We start from the raw sequence: 18,365 nt of genomic DNA on the forward strand, positions 1-18,365 counted from the left end.
TTTCTTGTCTTTTTTTTTTTTTGGAGACAGTCTCACGTTGTCACCCAGGCTGGAGTGCAGTGGCACTATCATGGCTCACCGTGGCCTCCACCTTCCTCCCAGGCTCAGGTGATCCAACCGCCTCTGCCTCCTTGAGTGACTGGGACTACAGGTATGCACGACCATGCCCTATTAATTTTTGTATCTTTTGTAGAAATGGGGTTTTGCCATGTTGTCCAAGTTAGTCTCGAACCTTCTGGGCTCAAGCAATACGCCTGCCTTGGCCTCCCAGATTGCTGGGATCCCAGGCCTGAGTGAGCCACCACACCTGGCAGCTTTTTTTTTTTTTTTTAGAACGTTTAAGAGTTGGTCAGTATTTTGGAAAATCAACTACTGTACATTAAAGTTAGGACATTGCCTTATTATTTTTTAATGGTGGTGGGTTATATTTATGCTTTTCTATTTGACACTAGTTTGTCAGGGCTGGAAAACAGCCACATGCTCACCTAGTCAGTATGACCTCAGTGCAGTTGAGGTGGGAAACGGGAAGACTTCAGTGTAGTTTCTAACCTGATATTGGCATCTAATACCAGGAATATGACGTCCTGTCAAGTTACCGTAAGACAACGTGAAAACGGCATCACATAGTCCTTGAGGGATGATTGTCCTTGGCGGCCAGCAGCAATGACAAAGTAGTGAGCTCACCAGGGTCAGCCCACTCAGCTGTGGTACATTTTTCCAGTGGCTCAGCCGTAATCCATAGTTTCACCCCAATTAACTTCCCAGCTACATTGCGTCTTTTAAGCTTTGTTTTGTAAGCATTGAAAAGAAGGATGCTGAGAAGCTCTCCATGATTACCTGATCCTCAGTGACCACCATCTTCACCTAAAGCTGCTCAGCATCCAGTGACCAAGTATCTAAGGCCACTTAGCAATAGTGGAGGTGCTCTGGCATCCTCCTGGTGTTTTTTTATGTCGTCGTCGTCGTCTTATATTTTTTTGAGATGGAGTCTTGCTTTGTCACCCAGGCTGGAGTGCAGTGGCGCGATCTCCACTCACTGCAAGCTCCGCTTCCTGGGTTCACACCATTCTGCCTCAGCCTCCCGTGTAGCTGGGACTACAGGCGCCCGCCACCACACCCGGCTCATTTTTTTTAAATGTATTTTTAGTAGAGACAGGGTTTCTTTTTTTTTTTTTTTTTTTGAGACGGAGTCTCGCTCTGTCGCCCAGGTTGGAGTGCAGTGGCCCGATCTCAGCTCACTGCAAGCTCTACCTCCCGGGTTTACGCCATTCTCCTGCCTCAGCCTCCCGAGTAGCTGGGACTACAGGCGCCTGCCACCTCGCCCGGCTAGTTTTTTGTATTTTTTTTTTTAGTAGAGACGGGGTTTCACCGTGTTAGCCAGGGTGGTCTCGATTTCCTGACCTCGTGATCCGCCCATCTCGGCCTCCCAAAGTGCTGGGATTACAGGCTTGAGCCACCGCGCCCGGCCATAGAGACGGGGTTTCACCGTGTTAGCCAGGATGGTCTCGATCTCCTGACCTCGTGATCCGCCTGCCTCCCAAAGTGCTGGGATTACAAGTGTGAGCCACGGCACCCGGCCTTTATGTCTTATTTTAGGAGATGGAGTCTCTGTTGCCCAGGCTGGAGTGCAGTGGCATCATCTCACTGCAATTTCCGCCTCCCAGGTTCAAGCAATTCTTGTGCGTCAGCTTCCCAAGTCGCCGGGCTACAGGCGCCTGCCACCACGCCCTGCTAATTTTTTGTATTTTTAGTAGAGACAGGTTTCACCGTGTTAGGATGGTCTCCATCTCTTGACTCATGATCCATCCGCCTCGGCCTTCCAAAGTGCTGGGATTACAGGCATAAGCCACCGCGCCTGGCTCATTTCATTTTTAAAAACTTAGCACTACTACATAATTTGGTAAAAAAAAAAAAAAAAAAACCTAAGACAAGTAATTGCAGCTACTTGAACGGCTGAGGCGGGAGAATGGCTTGAACCTGGGAGGCAGAGGTTGTGGTGAGCAAAGATTGTACCACTGCACTCCAACCTGGGTGACATAGTGAGACTCTGTTTTGAAAAAAGAGTATATATATATATACACACACACACACATATATATGTGGTATTTATACATATATGTGTGTGTATATATATACGATAGCTAACATTGGCTGAGTGCCTTCTCTCCAGGGTGAGCACTGTGTGACTGAATAGCTAACAGGAGCATTTTCTAGGTGCTGGCTACTGTTGAAGGTGCTTTTCATGTATTAATTGGTTTAATCTTTCAACAACCTTATGAGATAGGTACTGTTCTCATCTTGCAGATGAGAAAGCTAAGGCATAGAAGGGGTTAATAACCAAGGTTGCTCAGTGGTAAGTGGCAAAAGCCAGGATTCAGACACAGTCCACCTCCAGACTCTTTAAAACTTGATCCTTTATAGCCTTTGCTACTTTGTTAATTCTAAGCATTTAATACACATTATTCCAATTAATTCTGGTGATACCCACTGTGGTATGGGGAATGGGTAGTACCAAATGATGTATGGCACTTAAGTGCCTAGTATGCTATGTGTTGAATTTAACAAAACTGAGTCACAGCAGAGGATAAATAGCTTGATGTAGCTGTAGTGGCTAGGGAGAAGACTTCAGATTCAAACCCAATAATGCTACACTAGAATGGTTGGGTGCGGTGGCTTGTGCTCGTAATTCCAGCACTTTGGGAGGCCGAGGTGGGCAGATCTCTTGAGGAGATCGAGACAGCCTGGGCAATATGGCAAAACTCCGTCTGTACAAAAAATACAAAAAGCTACTCGAGGGGCTGAGGTGGGGAGGTTAAGGCTGTGGTGAGCCGAGATTGTGCCACCACACTGCAATCTGGGTGACAGAATGAGACCCTGTCTTTAAAAAAAAAAAGATTCATACACTAGAATTGATTACCCACCCTTAAGCTTAACAGCTACCAGCTGTCTTAGTAATCAAACTTATTTTCAAGGTTTAATTATCCATAAATTAGTCTGATAATGTCTTTTTTTTTTTTTTTTGAGACTGAGTCTGGCTCTGTCGCCCAGGCTGGAGTGCAGTGGCCGGATCTCAGCTCACTGCAAGCTCTGCCTCCCGGGTTTACGCCATTCTCCTGCCTCAGCCTCCCGAGTAGCTGGGACCACAGGCGCCCGCCACTTCGCCCGGCTAGTTTTTTGTATTTTTTAGTAGAGACGGGGTTTCACCGGGTTAGCCAGGATGGTCTCGATCTCCTGACCTCGTGATCCGCCCGTCTCGGCCTCCCAAAGTGCTGGGATTACAGGCTTGAGCCACCGCGCCCAGCCTGATAATGTCTTTTAAAAGTTGTGTCCCGTATTGATTTTGAGAGGAATTAAAATTTAAAGTTTTAAATGGCATGGAATAATGATCTCAACTTTTGATCATCTTCCCATCTGTAAAGTAGTAGGTACTTCCACTATATGTATATTTACGTTTATGCACCTGTTACTGCCTTTGGTATACTAAAGCTTACTTTTTGTCAAACTTAGATACTGCAATTATGCCTAAAAGTTATTTCTTATATTGTCTAAGTGGATTATCAATTTCATACTCTGCTCATGCACAGCTAGATAATATGCTTTGCACATCATAACCTTGGGAGCACAGATTTTTCTGTATTACCAATGAGAAACCTTGACTCAAGAGATGAAGAAATCGTTCCAAGGCCATGGAGCTAATATATTGTAGAGTAAGGAATCTGTTCAAAGGCTATGACTTTCCCATTATTCTCCAATGCTATTTTCCTAAGACCCAAACAAATTAGTTTTGATATATGAGGTAATAGTTCACAAAGCTTGGTTCATCCTTGCAATTGCCATGTAAACTTAAAATTTCAGGGCCTTATCCAAACCTACTAAATCAGAAGGATAAGATAATTTTTGAACCACAGAAGCAGTCCTACTGTGATGCCTGCCTAGCAGAATTGCTAAATAAATAATTTTTTTTTTTTTTTTTTTTTTGAGACAGAGCCTTAGTCTGTCTATCCGGCTGAAGTGCAGTTGTGTGATTATAGCTCACTGCAGCCTCCAACTCCTGGGCTCAAGCAATCCTCCCACTTCAGCCTCCAGAGTAGCTGGAAGTACAGGCCTGTGTCAATGGTGGGTAATTTTTTTTTTTTTTTTTTTTGACAAGGTCTTCCTCTAGTGCTCAAGCTGGAGCACAGTGGTGCTATCACTGCAGCCTTGACCTCCCAGGTTCAATTGATCCTCCCACCTCAGCCTCCCGAGTAACTGGGACTACACATGCATGTCACCATGCCCGGCTAATTTTTTTTTTTTTTTTTTTTGAGACAGAGTCTCACTCTGTCACCTGGGCTGGAGTGCAGTGGTGTGATCTCGGCTCACTGCAACATCTGCCTCCCAGGTTCAAGTGATTCTACTGCCTCAGCCTCCTGAGTAGCTGGGATTATAGACACCTGCCACTGCGCCCAGCTGATTTTTGTATTTTTAGTAGAGATGGGTTTTCACCATGTTGGCCAGACTGGTCTTGAACTCCTGACCTCAGGTGATCTACCTTCCTTGGCCTCCCAAAGTGCTGGGATTACTGGTGTGAGCAACTGCACCCGGCCAATTTTTGTATTTTTTGTAGAGACCAGGTTTCACTATATTGCCCAGACTGGTCTCAAACTCCTGGGGTCAAGTGATCCTCCCACCTTGGCCTTCCAAAGTGCTGGAATCACAGGTGCATAATTTATTTTTTAGTGAATGGTGTATGTATCTGACTTTATTTTTTTAGAGATGGGGTCTCACTGTGCTCTCCAGGCTGGTCTTGCTCTCCTGAGCTCAAGCAATCTTCCTGCCTCAGCCTCCAGAGACTACTTTATTTTTTTAATCAATGAGTAGCTTGTTGTCACAAGTTTACTTACTGGATTATCCATTCTTCTCCCTGCACACCACCCCCCACCTCCCTTCTCCCTATGCCCAGAAATCAGAGATGTTGCCTTTATCACACACAAAATTTCTATATATGCCTACTCCTGGGTTTAATAATTTGTTCCATTGACCTCCCTATTCCATCACATTGCTTTAAATGTAAATAGTTTTATATTTAAGTTTGACATCTGATAAGGCAAGTCCTCCCTGTACCTACTCACCTGGCTGAAAGTATGTTCTTTGTTCCTATATGAGCTGCCAGCTTGTTCTTCAGTGTGATACCAAGTCATGCTTCCTCCAGCAAGTTAATTACTGTTTTCACTGCACCCACACAAAAATGGAGTTTTGAACTTCTGACTGATTTGTGTGAAGAGTATTTAAATATATTTTTTCTTTTCTTTTTTTTTTCTTTTCTAGAAGGAGTTTCGCTCTTGTTGCCCAGGCTGGAGTGCAATGGCACAATCTCGACTCACTGCAACCTCCGCCTCCCAGGTTCAAGCGATTCTCCTGCTTCAGCCTCCTGAGTAGCTGGGATTACAGGCATGTGCCACCACACTCGGCTAATTTTTTTGTATTTTTAGTAGAGATGGTGGTGTCACCATGTTGGTCAGGCTGGTCTTGAACCCTGACCTCAAGTGATCCACCTCCCTCGGCCTCCCAAAGTGCTGGGATTATAGGCATGAGCCACCGCACCCAGCTTATTTTCCTTTACTCTCAAGCAACCTCTATCAGAGAGCCCAATCAAACCTAGCTCTTGTCCTGGTTGCTTACATACTAGTTCTGTTACATTTGACAAATTACCTAACCTCTCTTAGCTTATGAATGAACTGCAAAACAAGGGCATTAGATTTGCCTCTTAACGTTTTGAGTCAAGCCTATTTGTTTTGGTTAAATTTTTATTTATTTAAAAATAAATAATATGTTCACGTAAAAATTTAAAATTATGTATCCTGAAAAGAATGCTCTCTATCCTTGTCCCCCAGCCACCCAGTTCCATCCTTGGAAGTAACTAGTATAACTTTTTATATTCTTCCTTTCAGGTGTTTTATGTATATATACATATATGTAAATGTGTATGTATAGATGTACATATCTTATGTATATGCAATATATATTCATTTTTTCTTTTTTAAAAAAGAACATTCCATACATACCATTTGACACCTTGCTTTTTTACATTAACAATTGGTCTCTGGGATTAATCTATATATAAAGATATTTTAAAACTGTATAATGGCCGGGCGCGGTGGCTCAAGCCTGTAATCCCAGCACTTTGGGAGGCCGAGACGGGCGGATCATGAGGTCAGGAGATCGAGACCACCCTGGCTAACACAGTGAAACCCCGTCTCTACTAAAAATACAAAAACTTAGCCGGGCGAGGTGGCAGGCGCCTGTAGTCCCAGCTACTCGGGAGGCTGAGGCAGGAGAATGGCGTAAACCCGGGAGGCGGAGCTTGCAGTGAGCTGAGATCCGGCCACTGCACTCCAGCCTGGGTGACAGAGTGAGACTCCGTCTCAAAAAAAAAAAAAAAAAAACTGTATAATGTTCAATTATATGGATAAGCCATAATTTATTTCAGGATGCCCCCCAGCCATGATAGATATTTAAGTTATTCTAGTCTTTTTCTATTAGAAACACTTCTGCAATGAATAAATGTATGCGTAACTAAATACATTTGAATTTGTACTAAATACATTTGTACATTTGAACAAGCATATCTGTAAGACAAATTCCTAGGTACAGAACTGCTATGTCAAAGGGTCTGTGAATTTTAAATCATACATGTGCACATATACAGACATGTACAGACATATACAGTCCTTCACTGAAGTCCCATCAGTTTTATTTATTTATTTATTTTTGTCAGAGTTTCACTCTTATTGCCCAGGCTGGAGTGCAGTGGCACAATCTTGGCTCACTGCAACCTCCACCTCCTGGGTTCAAGCGATTCTCTTATCTCGGCCTCCAGAGTAGCTGGGATTACAGGTGCCCGCCACCACACCTGGCTAATTTTGTATTTTTAGTAGAGATGAGATTTCACCATGTTGACCAGGCTGGTCTCAAACTCCTGATCTCAGGTGATCCACCCACCTTGAGAGTGCTGGGATTACAGGCGTGAGCCATCGCGCCCAGCCAAAAGGTCCATCAATTAACAGTCCTACTAACGGCCGGGCGTGGTGGCTCACGCCTGTAATCCCAGCACTTTGGGAGGCCGAGGTGGGCGGATCACGAGGTCAGGAAATTGAGACCAACCTGGCTAACACAGTGAAACCCCGTCTCTACTAAAAAAAAAAAAAAAAAAAAATACAAAAAATAAACCAGGTGTGGTGGTAGGTGCCTGTAGTCCCAGCTACTTTGGAGGCTGAGGCAGGAGAATGGCGTGAACCCAGGAGGTGGAGCTTGCAGTGACCAGAGATTGCGCCACTGCACTCCAGCCTGGGCAATACAGTGGGACTCCGTCTCAGAAAAATAGTCCTACTAACAATGTATTTTTTTTTCTTCTTTCTATAATGCAGGATGTTATAAAGTTCTTATTTCGCCAATCTGATAATTTTACTCTTTATCATGATGAATGAGGATGAGCATTGTATGTGTTTAAGACTTTTTTTTTTTGAGACACGGTCTTGTCTGTCGCCCAGGCTAGAGTACAGTGGCACCATTACGGCTCACTACAGCCTTGACGTCCTGGGCTCAGGTGATCCTCTCACCTCAGCCTACCAAGCAGCCGGGACTACAGATGCATGCTACCACGCCCATCTAATTTTTGTAGAGAGAGGGTTTTGCCATGTTGCTCAGGCTGGTCTTGAACTTCTGGACTCAAGCGATCTGCCCACCTCAGCCTCTCAAAGTGCTGAGATTACAGGCACGAGCCACCTTGCTTACCCTTGTTAACTGGTTATTCCTATTCACTTAATATCTTCTGCCTATTTTTTGACTGAGTGCTTGATCTTTTATGACTTTTATTTATTAAAGAAATTAGTTCTTTGTGGTTTTTCTTCCTTCTAGTTTGTCATTTCGGTTTTGATTTTGTTTATGCCTTGTGCTTGTAGAAAGTCAGTTTGGTGTATTTGAATTATTAAATGTTTTTCTTTATGGCTTCTGGGTATGATATTAAACTCTGAAAAGTCTTCTCCAAAACTTGGAAGTTTCTTCCACAGTTTCTTTAGGTATTTTTATAGTTTGGGTTTTTCTTAAAAAAAAAAAAAAAGATTTTGATTTTGGCTCCATCTGTAGATTTTCCTGTTAAAAGATGTAAGAAATGGTTAAAATTCCCCTATCCTCTTATAGATTAAGCCTAATTCTTTAAGACACTTAAAATTTCACTTGCAAAATGCCCTTTCAGAGACCGGGTGCAGTGGCTCGCGCCTGTAATCCCAGCACTTTGGGAGGCCGAGGTGGGTGGATCACGACGTCAGGAGATCGAGACCATCCTGGCTAACATGGTGAAACACCGTCTCTACTAAAAATACAAAAAGTTAGCTGGGTGTGGTGGCAGGTGCCTGTAGTCCCAGCTACTTGGGAGGCTGAGGCAGGAGAATGGCGTGAATCTGGAAGGCGCAGCTTACAGTGAGCCAAGATTGAGCCACTGCACTCCAGCCTGGGCAACAGAGTGAGACTCCGTATCAAAAAAAACCAAAAAAACAAAAAAAACAAAAAACAAAAGAATGCCCTTTCAGTCTCATTTAGCCTGAAGACATGACTTGGAAAAACATCAATGGTTATTTACTTACCTGGCTTGAATGTCAGTTCAAAAGGCTAGTTTATTATAGTATTTTTATTTTTATTTTTATTTATTTATTTTTTTAAATTATACTTTAAGTTTTAGGGTATTATAGTATTTTTAAGTCACTCATTTTCTGAATATGTGCTAGGCACTGTTCTAAGCACTGGATATACAGGGATGAATAAGATGGGGGAAGCACACAGTAACAACTAAATAAATAGCATGATTTTAGATACACATTAGTGTTATCAAGAAAATAAAGACAGGCTAGGCACAGTGGCTCACACCTGTAATCCCAGCACTTTGGGAGGCTGAAGTGAGGATCACTTGAGCCTAGGAGGTCGAGGCTGTAGTGAGTGGTGATCATGCCACTACACTCCAGCCTGGGCAAGAGCACAAGACACTGTCTCAAGGGGGAAGAAAAAGGATAAAGCCCAGTGTCTCACACCTGTAATACCAGCATTTTGAGAGGCCAAGGCAGGAGGATCCTTTGAGGCCAGGCGTTTGAGACCAGCCTGGGCAACAAAGTGAGACATTCTCTTTAAAAAAAAAAAAAGGCCAGGTGTGGTGGCTCATGCCTGTAATCCCAACACTTGGGAGGCTAAGGCAGACGGATCACGAGGTCAGGAAATCGAGACCATCCTGGCCAACGTGGTGAAACCCCGTCTCTACTAAAATACAAAAAATTAGTCTGGCGTAGTGGTGCACGCCTGTATTCCCAGCTACTCGGGAGGCTGAGGCAGGGGAATCGCTTGAACCTGGGAGGCGGAGGTTGCAGTGAGCCGAGATCATGCCACTGCACTTCAGCCTGGTGATAGAGTGAGACTCCGTCTCAAGAAAACAAAACAAAACAAAACAAAAACAGAGAGAGAATAATGTTCAAATAATATGTTGAAGATGTATGAAACATAGGCACTGACTTGTTCAACTGTGAATATACGTTCCCATGCTTCCCTGCTGCTTCAACTTTGCTTGGCTTGTAATGAAATCTCCTGTAGCTCTGCACATAAATGCTATCCATACTTTAAGACACATTCCAACTACATACATCATTCACAGTGTGCCAATTTTGCTTTTAGACTGGCTTCCTTTAAGCCAAAATGGCTGCTGTAGGCCTATATTGGGCAATATCCATTGGCAGAAAAAAGAGAGCATCTCTTTTGGTATCTTCTGAAGAGCAAGTAAATCTTTCTCCAAAGTGCTTCATCACAACGTTTCACATTTCTTTGCTTTGCTTTATTTTACTTTATAATTTTTTTGAGACAGGATCTCACTCTGCCACACAGGCTGGAGTGCAGTGGTGCAATCATAGCTCACTGCAGCCTTGAACTCCCAGGGTGAAGCAATCCTCCCATCTCAGCCTCCTGAGTAGCTGGGACTACAGGTGTGTGCCACCATGCCCAGCTAATTTTTGTATTTTTTTGTAGAGATGGGTGTGTGTGTGTGGTGGGGGGGGGTCATACTATGTTGCCCAGGCCGGTCTTGAACTCCTGGGCTCAAGCAATCTTCTCATCTCAGCCTCCCAAAGTGCTGGAATTATAGGTGTGAACCACAGAGTCTGGCCCTTTCACACTGAGACCAACAGGAATTTATCGCTCAGCTAGACATGAGTTTACCTTTCCCTGGTCATAGGGTGAGAGATGAACACTGAGCAAGATCAGAGTCTGTTTGCAAAGGGCATGTGAAAGGGGCTGCTTCAATACTTAAGGCGTTCAGCCTTATACTGCAGTAATCTACATAAGATGCTTTCCCATTAATTTCAAGGGTCTTTGAGGAAAGCTTGTCTTATATCTCTTTGTGTTTTTCAGCACTTAGCCCAGTGCCTTGCATATAATATGCATCAACTCTTTTTTTTTTTTTTTGAGATGGAGTCTCACTCTGTTACCTAGACTGGAGTGCAGTGGCTCAATCTCAGCTCACTGCAATCTCTGCTTCCCAGGTTCAAGCGATTCTCCTGCCTCGGCCTCCCTAGTAGCTGGGACTACAGGTGCGCACCACTGTGCCCAGCTAATTTTTGTATTTTTTTTAGTAGAGACGGGGATTTCACTATGTTGGCCAGGCTAAACTTGAACCCCTGACCATGTGATCTGCCCACCTCGGCCTCCCAAAGTGTTGGGATTACAGGCTTGAGCCACTGCACGTGGCCTGCATTAACTCTTTTACTTGGATTTAAAAATTCCCCAAAGTGAATTTCATATTGGATAATTTTTTTTAATGTGTCAATGATTTGAAGCTCATGGATAATTTGAAATTGCTGGCCGGGCGCAGTGGCTCAAGCCTGTAATCCCAGCACTTTGGGAGGCCGAGACGGGTGGATCACAAGGTCAGGAGATCGAGACCATCCTGGCTAACACGGTGAAACCCCGTCTCTACTAAAAAATACAAAAAACTAGCCGGGCGAGGTGGCGGGCGCCTGTAGTCCCAGCTACTGGGAGGCTGAGGCAGGAGAATGGCCTAAACCCGGGAGGCGGAGCTTGCAGTGAGCTGAGATCCGGCCACTGCACTCCAGCCTGGGCGACAGAGCGAGACTCCATCTCAAAAAATAAAAAAAAAAAAAAAAGAAAGAAATTGCTTATGATACTTTCACTTTATAAAATATTTTCTTCTAAAACTTCAAGAGTTCCATATTTAATTTTATGCTTGCTTTCATACTTTACGGGGCAGAGGGAAAGAACTGCTATGCACAATCTTCATTACACATGAAGAAACATTTATTTGATAGCTTGTTCAATGTCTTACAGTTAACAGGCAAGAGAATCTATGAAGGGGTGGCCTGCCCCTCCACACCTGTGGAGGGCGTTTCTCGTTAGGTGGAACGAGAGACTTGAGAAAAGAAATGAGACACAGAGACAAAGTATAGAGAAAGAAAAGGTGGGCCCAGGGGACCGGCGCTCAGCATACCGAGGACCCACGCCGGCACCGGTCTCTGAGTTCCCTTAGTATTTATTGATAATCATCTTTACCATCTTAAAGAAAAGGAAGTGGCAAGACAATAGGGTCATTGCAGGGAGAAAGTCAGCAGTAAGACATATGAATATAGATCTCTGTAACATGAATAAGTTTAAGGAAAAATGCTGTGCCTTGACATGCATATGCAAACATCTCCATAAACCTTTTTAGTACATAAAGAGCAGCATTGCCCTAGCAAGGCCCACCCTTCACCCTAAGGCAGTTTTCTCCTTTCTCAGTAAACAGAACATACAATCAGGTTTTACACTGAGATGTTCCATTGCCCAGGGACGGGCAGGAGACAGATGTTTTCTCTATCTCAACTGCCAACAACCGCCAAGAGGCCTTCTTTCCTCTTGCACTAGTCCTCCTCAGCACAGACCCTTCAAGGGTGTCAGGCTGGTGGACGATTAGGTCTTTCTCTTCCCACGAGGCCATATTTCAGACTATCACATGGGGAGAAACCTTGGACAATACCTAGCTTTCCTAGGCAGAGGTCCCTGCGACCTTTGGCAGTATGCGTATTCCTGGGTACTTGAGATTAAGAGAATGGTGATGACTTTTAACCAGCAAGCTGCCTGCAGGCACTTGTTTAACAAAGCACACCCTGCACAGCCCAAAAATTCTTTAAACCTTGAGTCACCATAGCACATGTCTCTTGCAAGGACAAGGTTGGGGGTAGGGTCACAGATTAACAGCATCTCAAATACAGAACAAAATGGAGTCTCTTATGTCTGCTTCTTTCTATATAGACACAGTAACAGTCTGATCTCTCTTTCTTTTCCCCACAAATCTAGATTTTCTGAATCTCAGTCCAGAGCTATTCCTATTGGTGCATATAGGCTTTAAACGGATGGCTCCTCCTTTACCTGAAATATTCAAGTATTTCATGTAACTGTTATTGCTAATCATGCTTTTTGTTTTTCTATTCTCTCTCTTCCTACCCCAGACAAATTAACCCTAGTTATAAAATTGGTCTTGTTTGGAGGTACATAATCTACAGGCTGAAAGAAGAATGAAAATGTGAAGGTTATCAGCGAGAAACATTCCATCCCTAAAGAACAAGGTCCTTCCTGTGAACAAGGCCAGGGTTGACATCAGAATGCAACTTTATTGGACTTTTCAAAAACAATGAATGTGCATTTTGTTCCCGAATTTAACATCTACTCATTCACGTTTTTTTGTTTGTTTCAGATGGGTTGAAACATTTTAATAAATCTGGAATTAAGAGAAGGTGAAGATGATCCCATTCAAGTATAGGTGACTATTTACAGCTCAGGGAAATACCACACAATCTGGGAAATGTAAACTTAAACCTTGCAGTAAGTGAGGTGAGTCATCCATAGACCAAGAGGCCTCCCTGAGACTCTGCTATCTCACAGACCCAACCCATCTCTCTAAGGGAGGTAACATTTAGGTGTCACTTGTCCTAGGCTCTCACTGTATCTAATACAAGTTGAGCATCCATAATCTGAAAAGTCCAGAATCTGAAATGTTCTCAGATCTGAAGCTTTGAACATCCACATGATGCCACAGGTGGAAAATTCCATACCTGACCTTCTGTAACAGGTCGCAGTCAAAACTTTGTTTCACGCACAAAATTATTTGAAGTTTTACAGGCGCCCGCCACCACGCCTGGCTAATTTTTGTATTTTTAGTAGTGATGGGATTTTACCATGTTGACCAGGCTGGTCTCAAACTCCTGACCTCGAGTGATCTGCCCTCTTTGGCCTCCCAAAGTGCTGGGATTACAGGTGTGAGCCACCGTTCCTGGCCTATTTATTGTATAAAAGTAACTTCAGGCTATCTGTGTAAAGTATATAGGAAACAAATGCATTTCACGTTTAAACTTAAGTTCCATCCCCAAGAAATCTCATTATGTATATGCAAATATTCTAAAATCCAAAATAATCAGAAATCTGAAAGTGTTTTGGTCCCAAGCATTTAAGATAAGGGGTACTTAACCCTTATACGAATTTGTGATTTGCACGTCTCTGTTGCTGGAGTCAAAGCAATTTGTAGTGAAGGACGGAGCCTTATCATAGTTGCACCTTAGCGCCTACCATATAGTGGGGCTTAATGAGTATCTGTTGAACGAATAAATCTTTTCATATGTAGACGCTGGTGCTGGGAGGGCAAAATTAAGTCCCTATTCTTGAAAAGTTACCAGTCAATACATCTTCCAGAGAACCAACTTCCTGTTGTTAAACCCTTCAAAGCCTAGTTCTAAGTCACTGACAATTACTCAGCTAGAGACCCACTCAACTTAACCTCTCCTCTACTCTCAAATTCCGTTTCTTCCCTGAGCATTCTCAATACACCTTCTATCTAAGGACATTTGATGTTTTCTTCTTTTGGAAATCATGCTACTGTATGCGTTTTTTACTTTTTGAACTGTCTTTCCCTCTGATATCCCAAGGCCTCCCTCACCCCAGATAAAAGATTCAAGGATTCTAAGCAGGAAAAAAAGTTTGCGAAAATGCTGTGGTTTCTTAAGAGAGAACACTTGAAATGTGCAACAAAGTAAATGTGGAATCCTGTAAGACGTAAAGTATATCAAGGACTACTAATTTCCTCCTCCTGCTTCTGACTTGAAAAACACGAGCTAAATCTGTCTACCTAACTCACAAAACCAGATGCCCACTCTTCAGGTCACATAATTGACATCTGCGTCTTTCATCGACGTAAACAAACTTGTCATTGAAAAAGTCCTTGGCTTTTAAGTCGCCGGATGGCGAAAATAACACTGACACTCAAATCCCTAGTCTGATTTCAGATTGGGTCGATTTCACGCAGGTTCTTTGGAATTTCCCCAGACTGCTGGCCTGTTTTCTACCCTGATCCCTTAGGTGGCTTCTGGGACAGAATTAGGGTTCTCTACGTATTTGCTTGCACGTGGGTTTACTGAAATGGCCGCCACTGTACGAAGTCCGTTCTTCCCGTGTAACTAACAAGAGCCCATACCAACTTGCAACGCAGCCGTGCACACTGCCGCAGCAGTTGCCGCGATCACGACCTTTCAAAACCGCTCCGCAGACCTCGCAAAGAGGCTCGTGGCTCCCGCCTTCCGGTGCCTCAGTACCTGCCAGTCGCCGCCCAACGCCGTCCGGCAGTTCTCCGTTTGCACTCTCCCTCCGCCTACCCTGCTTCTTCTACCCCCCGGCTCCCAGTTCTCCCGTCCTGCTCCGCGCAGGCTGCGGCTGTTCCGTCAGCGGCGGCTCCTCCTCCCAGACGCAGAGCGCCGCTCTGCCCCGCCTCCCGCGCAGGCTGCGGTCCCTACATCCGGGTACCGACTCCAGCCGCCTAGACGCTGGCACTATGGTCATGGCGGAGGGGACGGCAGTGCTGAGGCGGAACAGGCCGGGCACCAAGGCGCAGGTACCACGTCCGCACCTTTCCTGTCGGGCAAGTAGGTGCCGAGCAGTGCCGCGCCCGGAAGCTGGCCGCCACTGCGGGGAGGTTGGGCCTAGGCGGCAGGCGGGCGGGCTGGGGCACTGGTGCCCGGCCTGCTCTTCCGGAGCTGCAGCCCCTCAATTTGGTTGAGGCGGTGGCGGCCGCCGTGAGGCCTGCGGAGCTCCGACCCAGGGGTAGGCGTGAGGGGCGGGTGGGGGCTGCGGGTGGTACCTGCCTGCCGAAGCCCTGGGCTGCGAGCCTGTGGGCAGCAACAGCTTCTTTTCGCTTTGCCCCGGAGCCCTAGCTGACTAGCATTGGAGGGGCGCGACCAGCCCGGTGGAGACCCCCGGGGTTTCCTGAAGGTTGGGGCCGCTGAGGTTGGAGGGGGTGTAAACACAGCCTATCTCGACCCGGCGTCCAGTTCCTACCTGGCCTGGGACGTACCTGCCTGTCTCCTGCCATCCCGCTTGTCTAGCCGGATCCGGGTGCCAATATTCTCGTTGTTTCCCTTTAACCACCTCTCCCTGCCGCTTTCCCTGGAGCTGTTCTCTGGTCCAGCAAGTTCTCATCACCAAGTTGTGACTTGTTAGATGTCATTCCTTGCTAATATGCGTGAAGCGTAGTCAGAGAATGAACTGATTATAATTTTGTCAGCATTTTTGTAGGGCATTATGTGTGGTAAATTGGTGTTTGATTAGGCCTTGGTTCTTAGGGTTTGGAAAAGATGGGATGCCTCACATTAAAAAAAAAAAAAAAATCAAATTGGCATCCAGACTTGAGCTGATTAATACTCTGCTAGCCGAAATGGCTTGCTATAGACTAGATGCTCTGAAATCGAAAGAGATGTGTTTATAAAATGTTAAAAAGTGATGCAAATGAAAATTGAAACAAAACAACCATGGAGCTATGATTGTATGTCTGAGAATAGATTCTAATTTGTTATACAGAATTATGGGAAGAACACCTTTCGAAGGGGGCATACAGGTATTGATTACCTTCCCAGATTCATGTTACGGATAAGGACACTGAAGCCCAAGAGAATTAACTGGATTTGCCCAAGGATACATCATCTGAGTGTTAATTCACTGGTGACCTTTTCTCTTTAACAAACTGCTTCTAGTGCTGAATTTTAGAGAAAATTTTAAAGTCTTATTTTGGATTCACATTAAGCTGTCAATTTACTCCTACTACAGTTTTGTTTTCATACTACTGGAAATTTATGCGTTACATATGTTTGCCTTTTTTTTTTTTTTTTTTTTTTTTTTTTTTTTTACCGTTTCCACACTTTATTTCCAAATGCTTTTCTCAGATACCTTTACATCTTATTCTGTGGAAACACTGTTTCTGATTACATTTTTATGTTCAGAAGTAGACTTTTGTGTTCATATTATGAGAGTCATTTATTCGTAAGTTCTTAATTTTGAAAGGTTAGAAAATAAAATATTTCAACTAATATCGTAACATAGACTTGCTATGTTGCTGTAAGTCACAGAAGAAAGCTTTTTTTTTCTTCTTCACCTTGTCATGGATCAGGGTTGTTAGATAAAATATAACAGAAAAAGGATAAAAAATAAAAAAGACTACTTACGCCATAGTTTGTCCTATCTTGTTAATCACATGAATTTCCTTTAGTGAAATGGGTCTGTTCTAAAATGATATATTTAGAACCATATCTCCTTCCCTAATGGGTCAAAAGAAAAACAATTTAAAAACTATAATAGAGGGCTGGGTGCGGTGGCTCACGCCTATAATCCCTGCACTTTGGGAGGTCGAGGCAGGCGGATCACCTGAGGTCAGGAGTTCAAGACCAGCCTGGCCAACATGATGAAACCCCGTCTCTACTAAAAATACAAAAAATTAGCTGGGCGTGGTGGTGGGCGCCTGTAATCCCAGCCACTTAGTACGCTGAGGCAGGAGAATCGCTTGAACCCGGGAGGCGGAGGTTGCAGGGAGCCCGTTTGCACTCCAGCCTGGGTAACAAGAGCAGAAAACCCGGTCTCAAAGAAACAAACAAACCCTATAGAAGAGTAGGTGGAGTATTTTCCTACATTAAAAAAAAAGTTGGTTAGACTGGAATATAGGCACATGGTTGGTTTTCTTTTTTCTTTTTTTCTTTTCTTTTGGAGACAGAGTTTTGCTCTTGTTGCCCCCAAGCTGAAGTGCAGTGGTGCAGTCTTGGCGCACTGCAACCTCCGCCTCCCGAGTTCAAGCGATTCTTCTGCCTCAGCCTCCCAAGTAGCTGGGATTACAGGCGCGTGCCACTACGCCCGGCTAATTTTTTGCAAAAACGGGGTTTCACTATGTTAGCCAGGCTGGTCTTGAACTCCTGACTTCAGGTGATCCACCCACTTGGGCCTCCCAAAGTGTTGGGATTATGGGCGTGAGCCATTGCACCTGGCGGGTTTTTTTTGTTTGTTTGTTTCTTTGTTTGTTTGAGAGGAGTCTCCTTCTGTTGCCCAGGCTGGAGTGCAGTGGCACGATCTCAGCTCGTTGCAACCCCCGCCTCCCAGGTTCAAGTGATTCTCCTGCCTCAGCCTCCCGAGTAGCTGAGATTACAGGCACCCGCCACGTCGCCCGGCTAATTTTTGTTCTTGTTGTTGTTGTTGTTGTTGTTATTGAGTCAAGAGTCTCGCTCTGTCCCCCAGGCTGGAGTGCAGTGGCGCAATCTGGCTCACTGCAAGCTCCGCCTCCCGGGTGCACGCCATTCTCCTGCCTCAGCCTCCCGAGTAGCTGGGACTACAGGCGCCCTCCACCACGTCCGGCTAATTTTTTTTGTATTTTTAGTAGAGACGGGGTTTCAGCGTGTTAGCCAGGTTGGTCTCGAACTCCTGACCTCAAGTGATCTGCCCGCCTCAGCCTCCCAAAGTGCTGGGATTAGAGGCACAAGCCACCACGCCAGGCTTCATAGTTGGTTTTCAAAAAATGTTTGTTGATTGGATTAGATGAGAATCTTTATTAAGCTGAATTTTTGGTGTCTCTCATAGGCATCTAAAATATGTCACAGTTATCACAGTTATGATAAGGCAAAACATTTCATTCGCAACATCTTTTCTGTATATAGTCATCCTTGGTGTCCTCTGGGGATTGGCTCCAGGATAACTCTACCCCCACCCCATACCAAAATCTGAGGATGCTTAAGTTTCCTATGTAAAATGGCATAGTGTTTGCATGTAACCTATGCACATTCTGTTACATAGTTTAAATCAACTCTAGATTATTTAATAATACCTAATACAATGCAAGTGTTCTATAAATAGTTGTTAACACTGTATTATTTAGGGAATAATGACCAAAAAAAAATAGCCGGTACATGTTTAGTACATACGCAACTATATTAGACCTAACTAGGTACATAGTACATGTCAGCAACAATATAACATTTTGTGGATTTTTTTAATCCCCTGAAACA

At 44.4% G+C, this 18,365-nt stretch overlaps 1 protein-coding gene and 1 long non-coding RNA gene across 4 annotated transcripts in view; both read left to right on the top strand.

The window, feature by feature from the left end:
- Window positions 1-24: 24 nt before the first annotated feature.
- On the top strand, window positions 25-12,715 carry LOC144333445 (uncharacterized). Its single transcript, XR_013402098.1, has 2 exons — window positions 25-151; window positions 12,513-12,715. It is a non-coding gene; the product is annotated as an uncharacterized LOC144333445 (long non-coding RNA).
- A 2,138-nt stretch (window positions 12,716-14,853) lies between these two features.
- The window catches only part of MOB4 (MOB family member 4, phocein), a 35,568-nt gene continuing 32,056 nt past the window's right edge, over window positions 14,854-18,365 (top strand). The window contains 1 exon segment of one of the 3 annotated variants that reach the window (NM_001257738.1): window positions 14,854-14,941. In NM_001257738.1, coding sequence (NP_001244667.1) covers window positions 14,882-14,941 — 60 coding nt within the window. In that variant the 5' untranslated portion in view covers window positions 14,854-14,881. 3 annotated transcript variants of the gene reach the window in all.

Source organism: Macaca mulatta, chromosome 12, assembly GCF_049350105.2.
Source record: "Macaca mulatta isolate MMU2019108-1 chromosome 12, T2T-MMU8v2.0, whole genome shotgun sequence".
Taxonomy (NCBI): Eukaryota; Metazoa; Chordata; class Mammalia; order Primates; family Cercopithecidae; genus Macaca; species Macaca mulatta.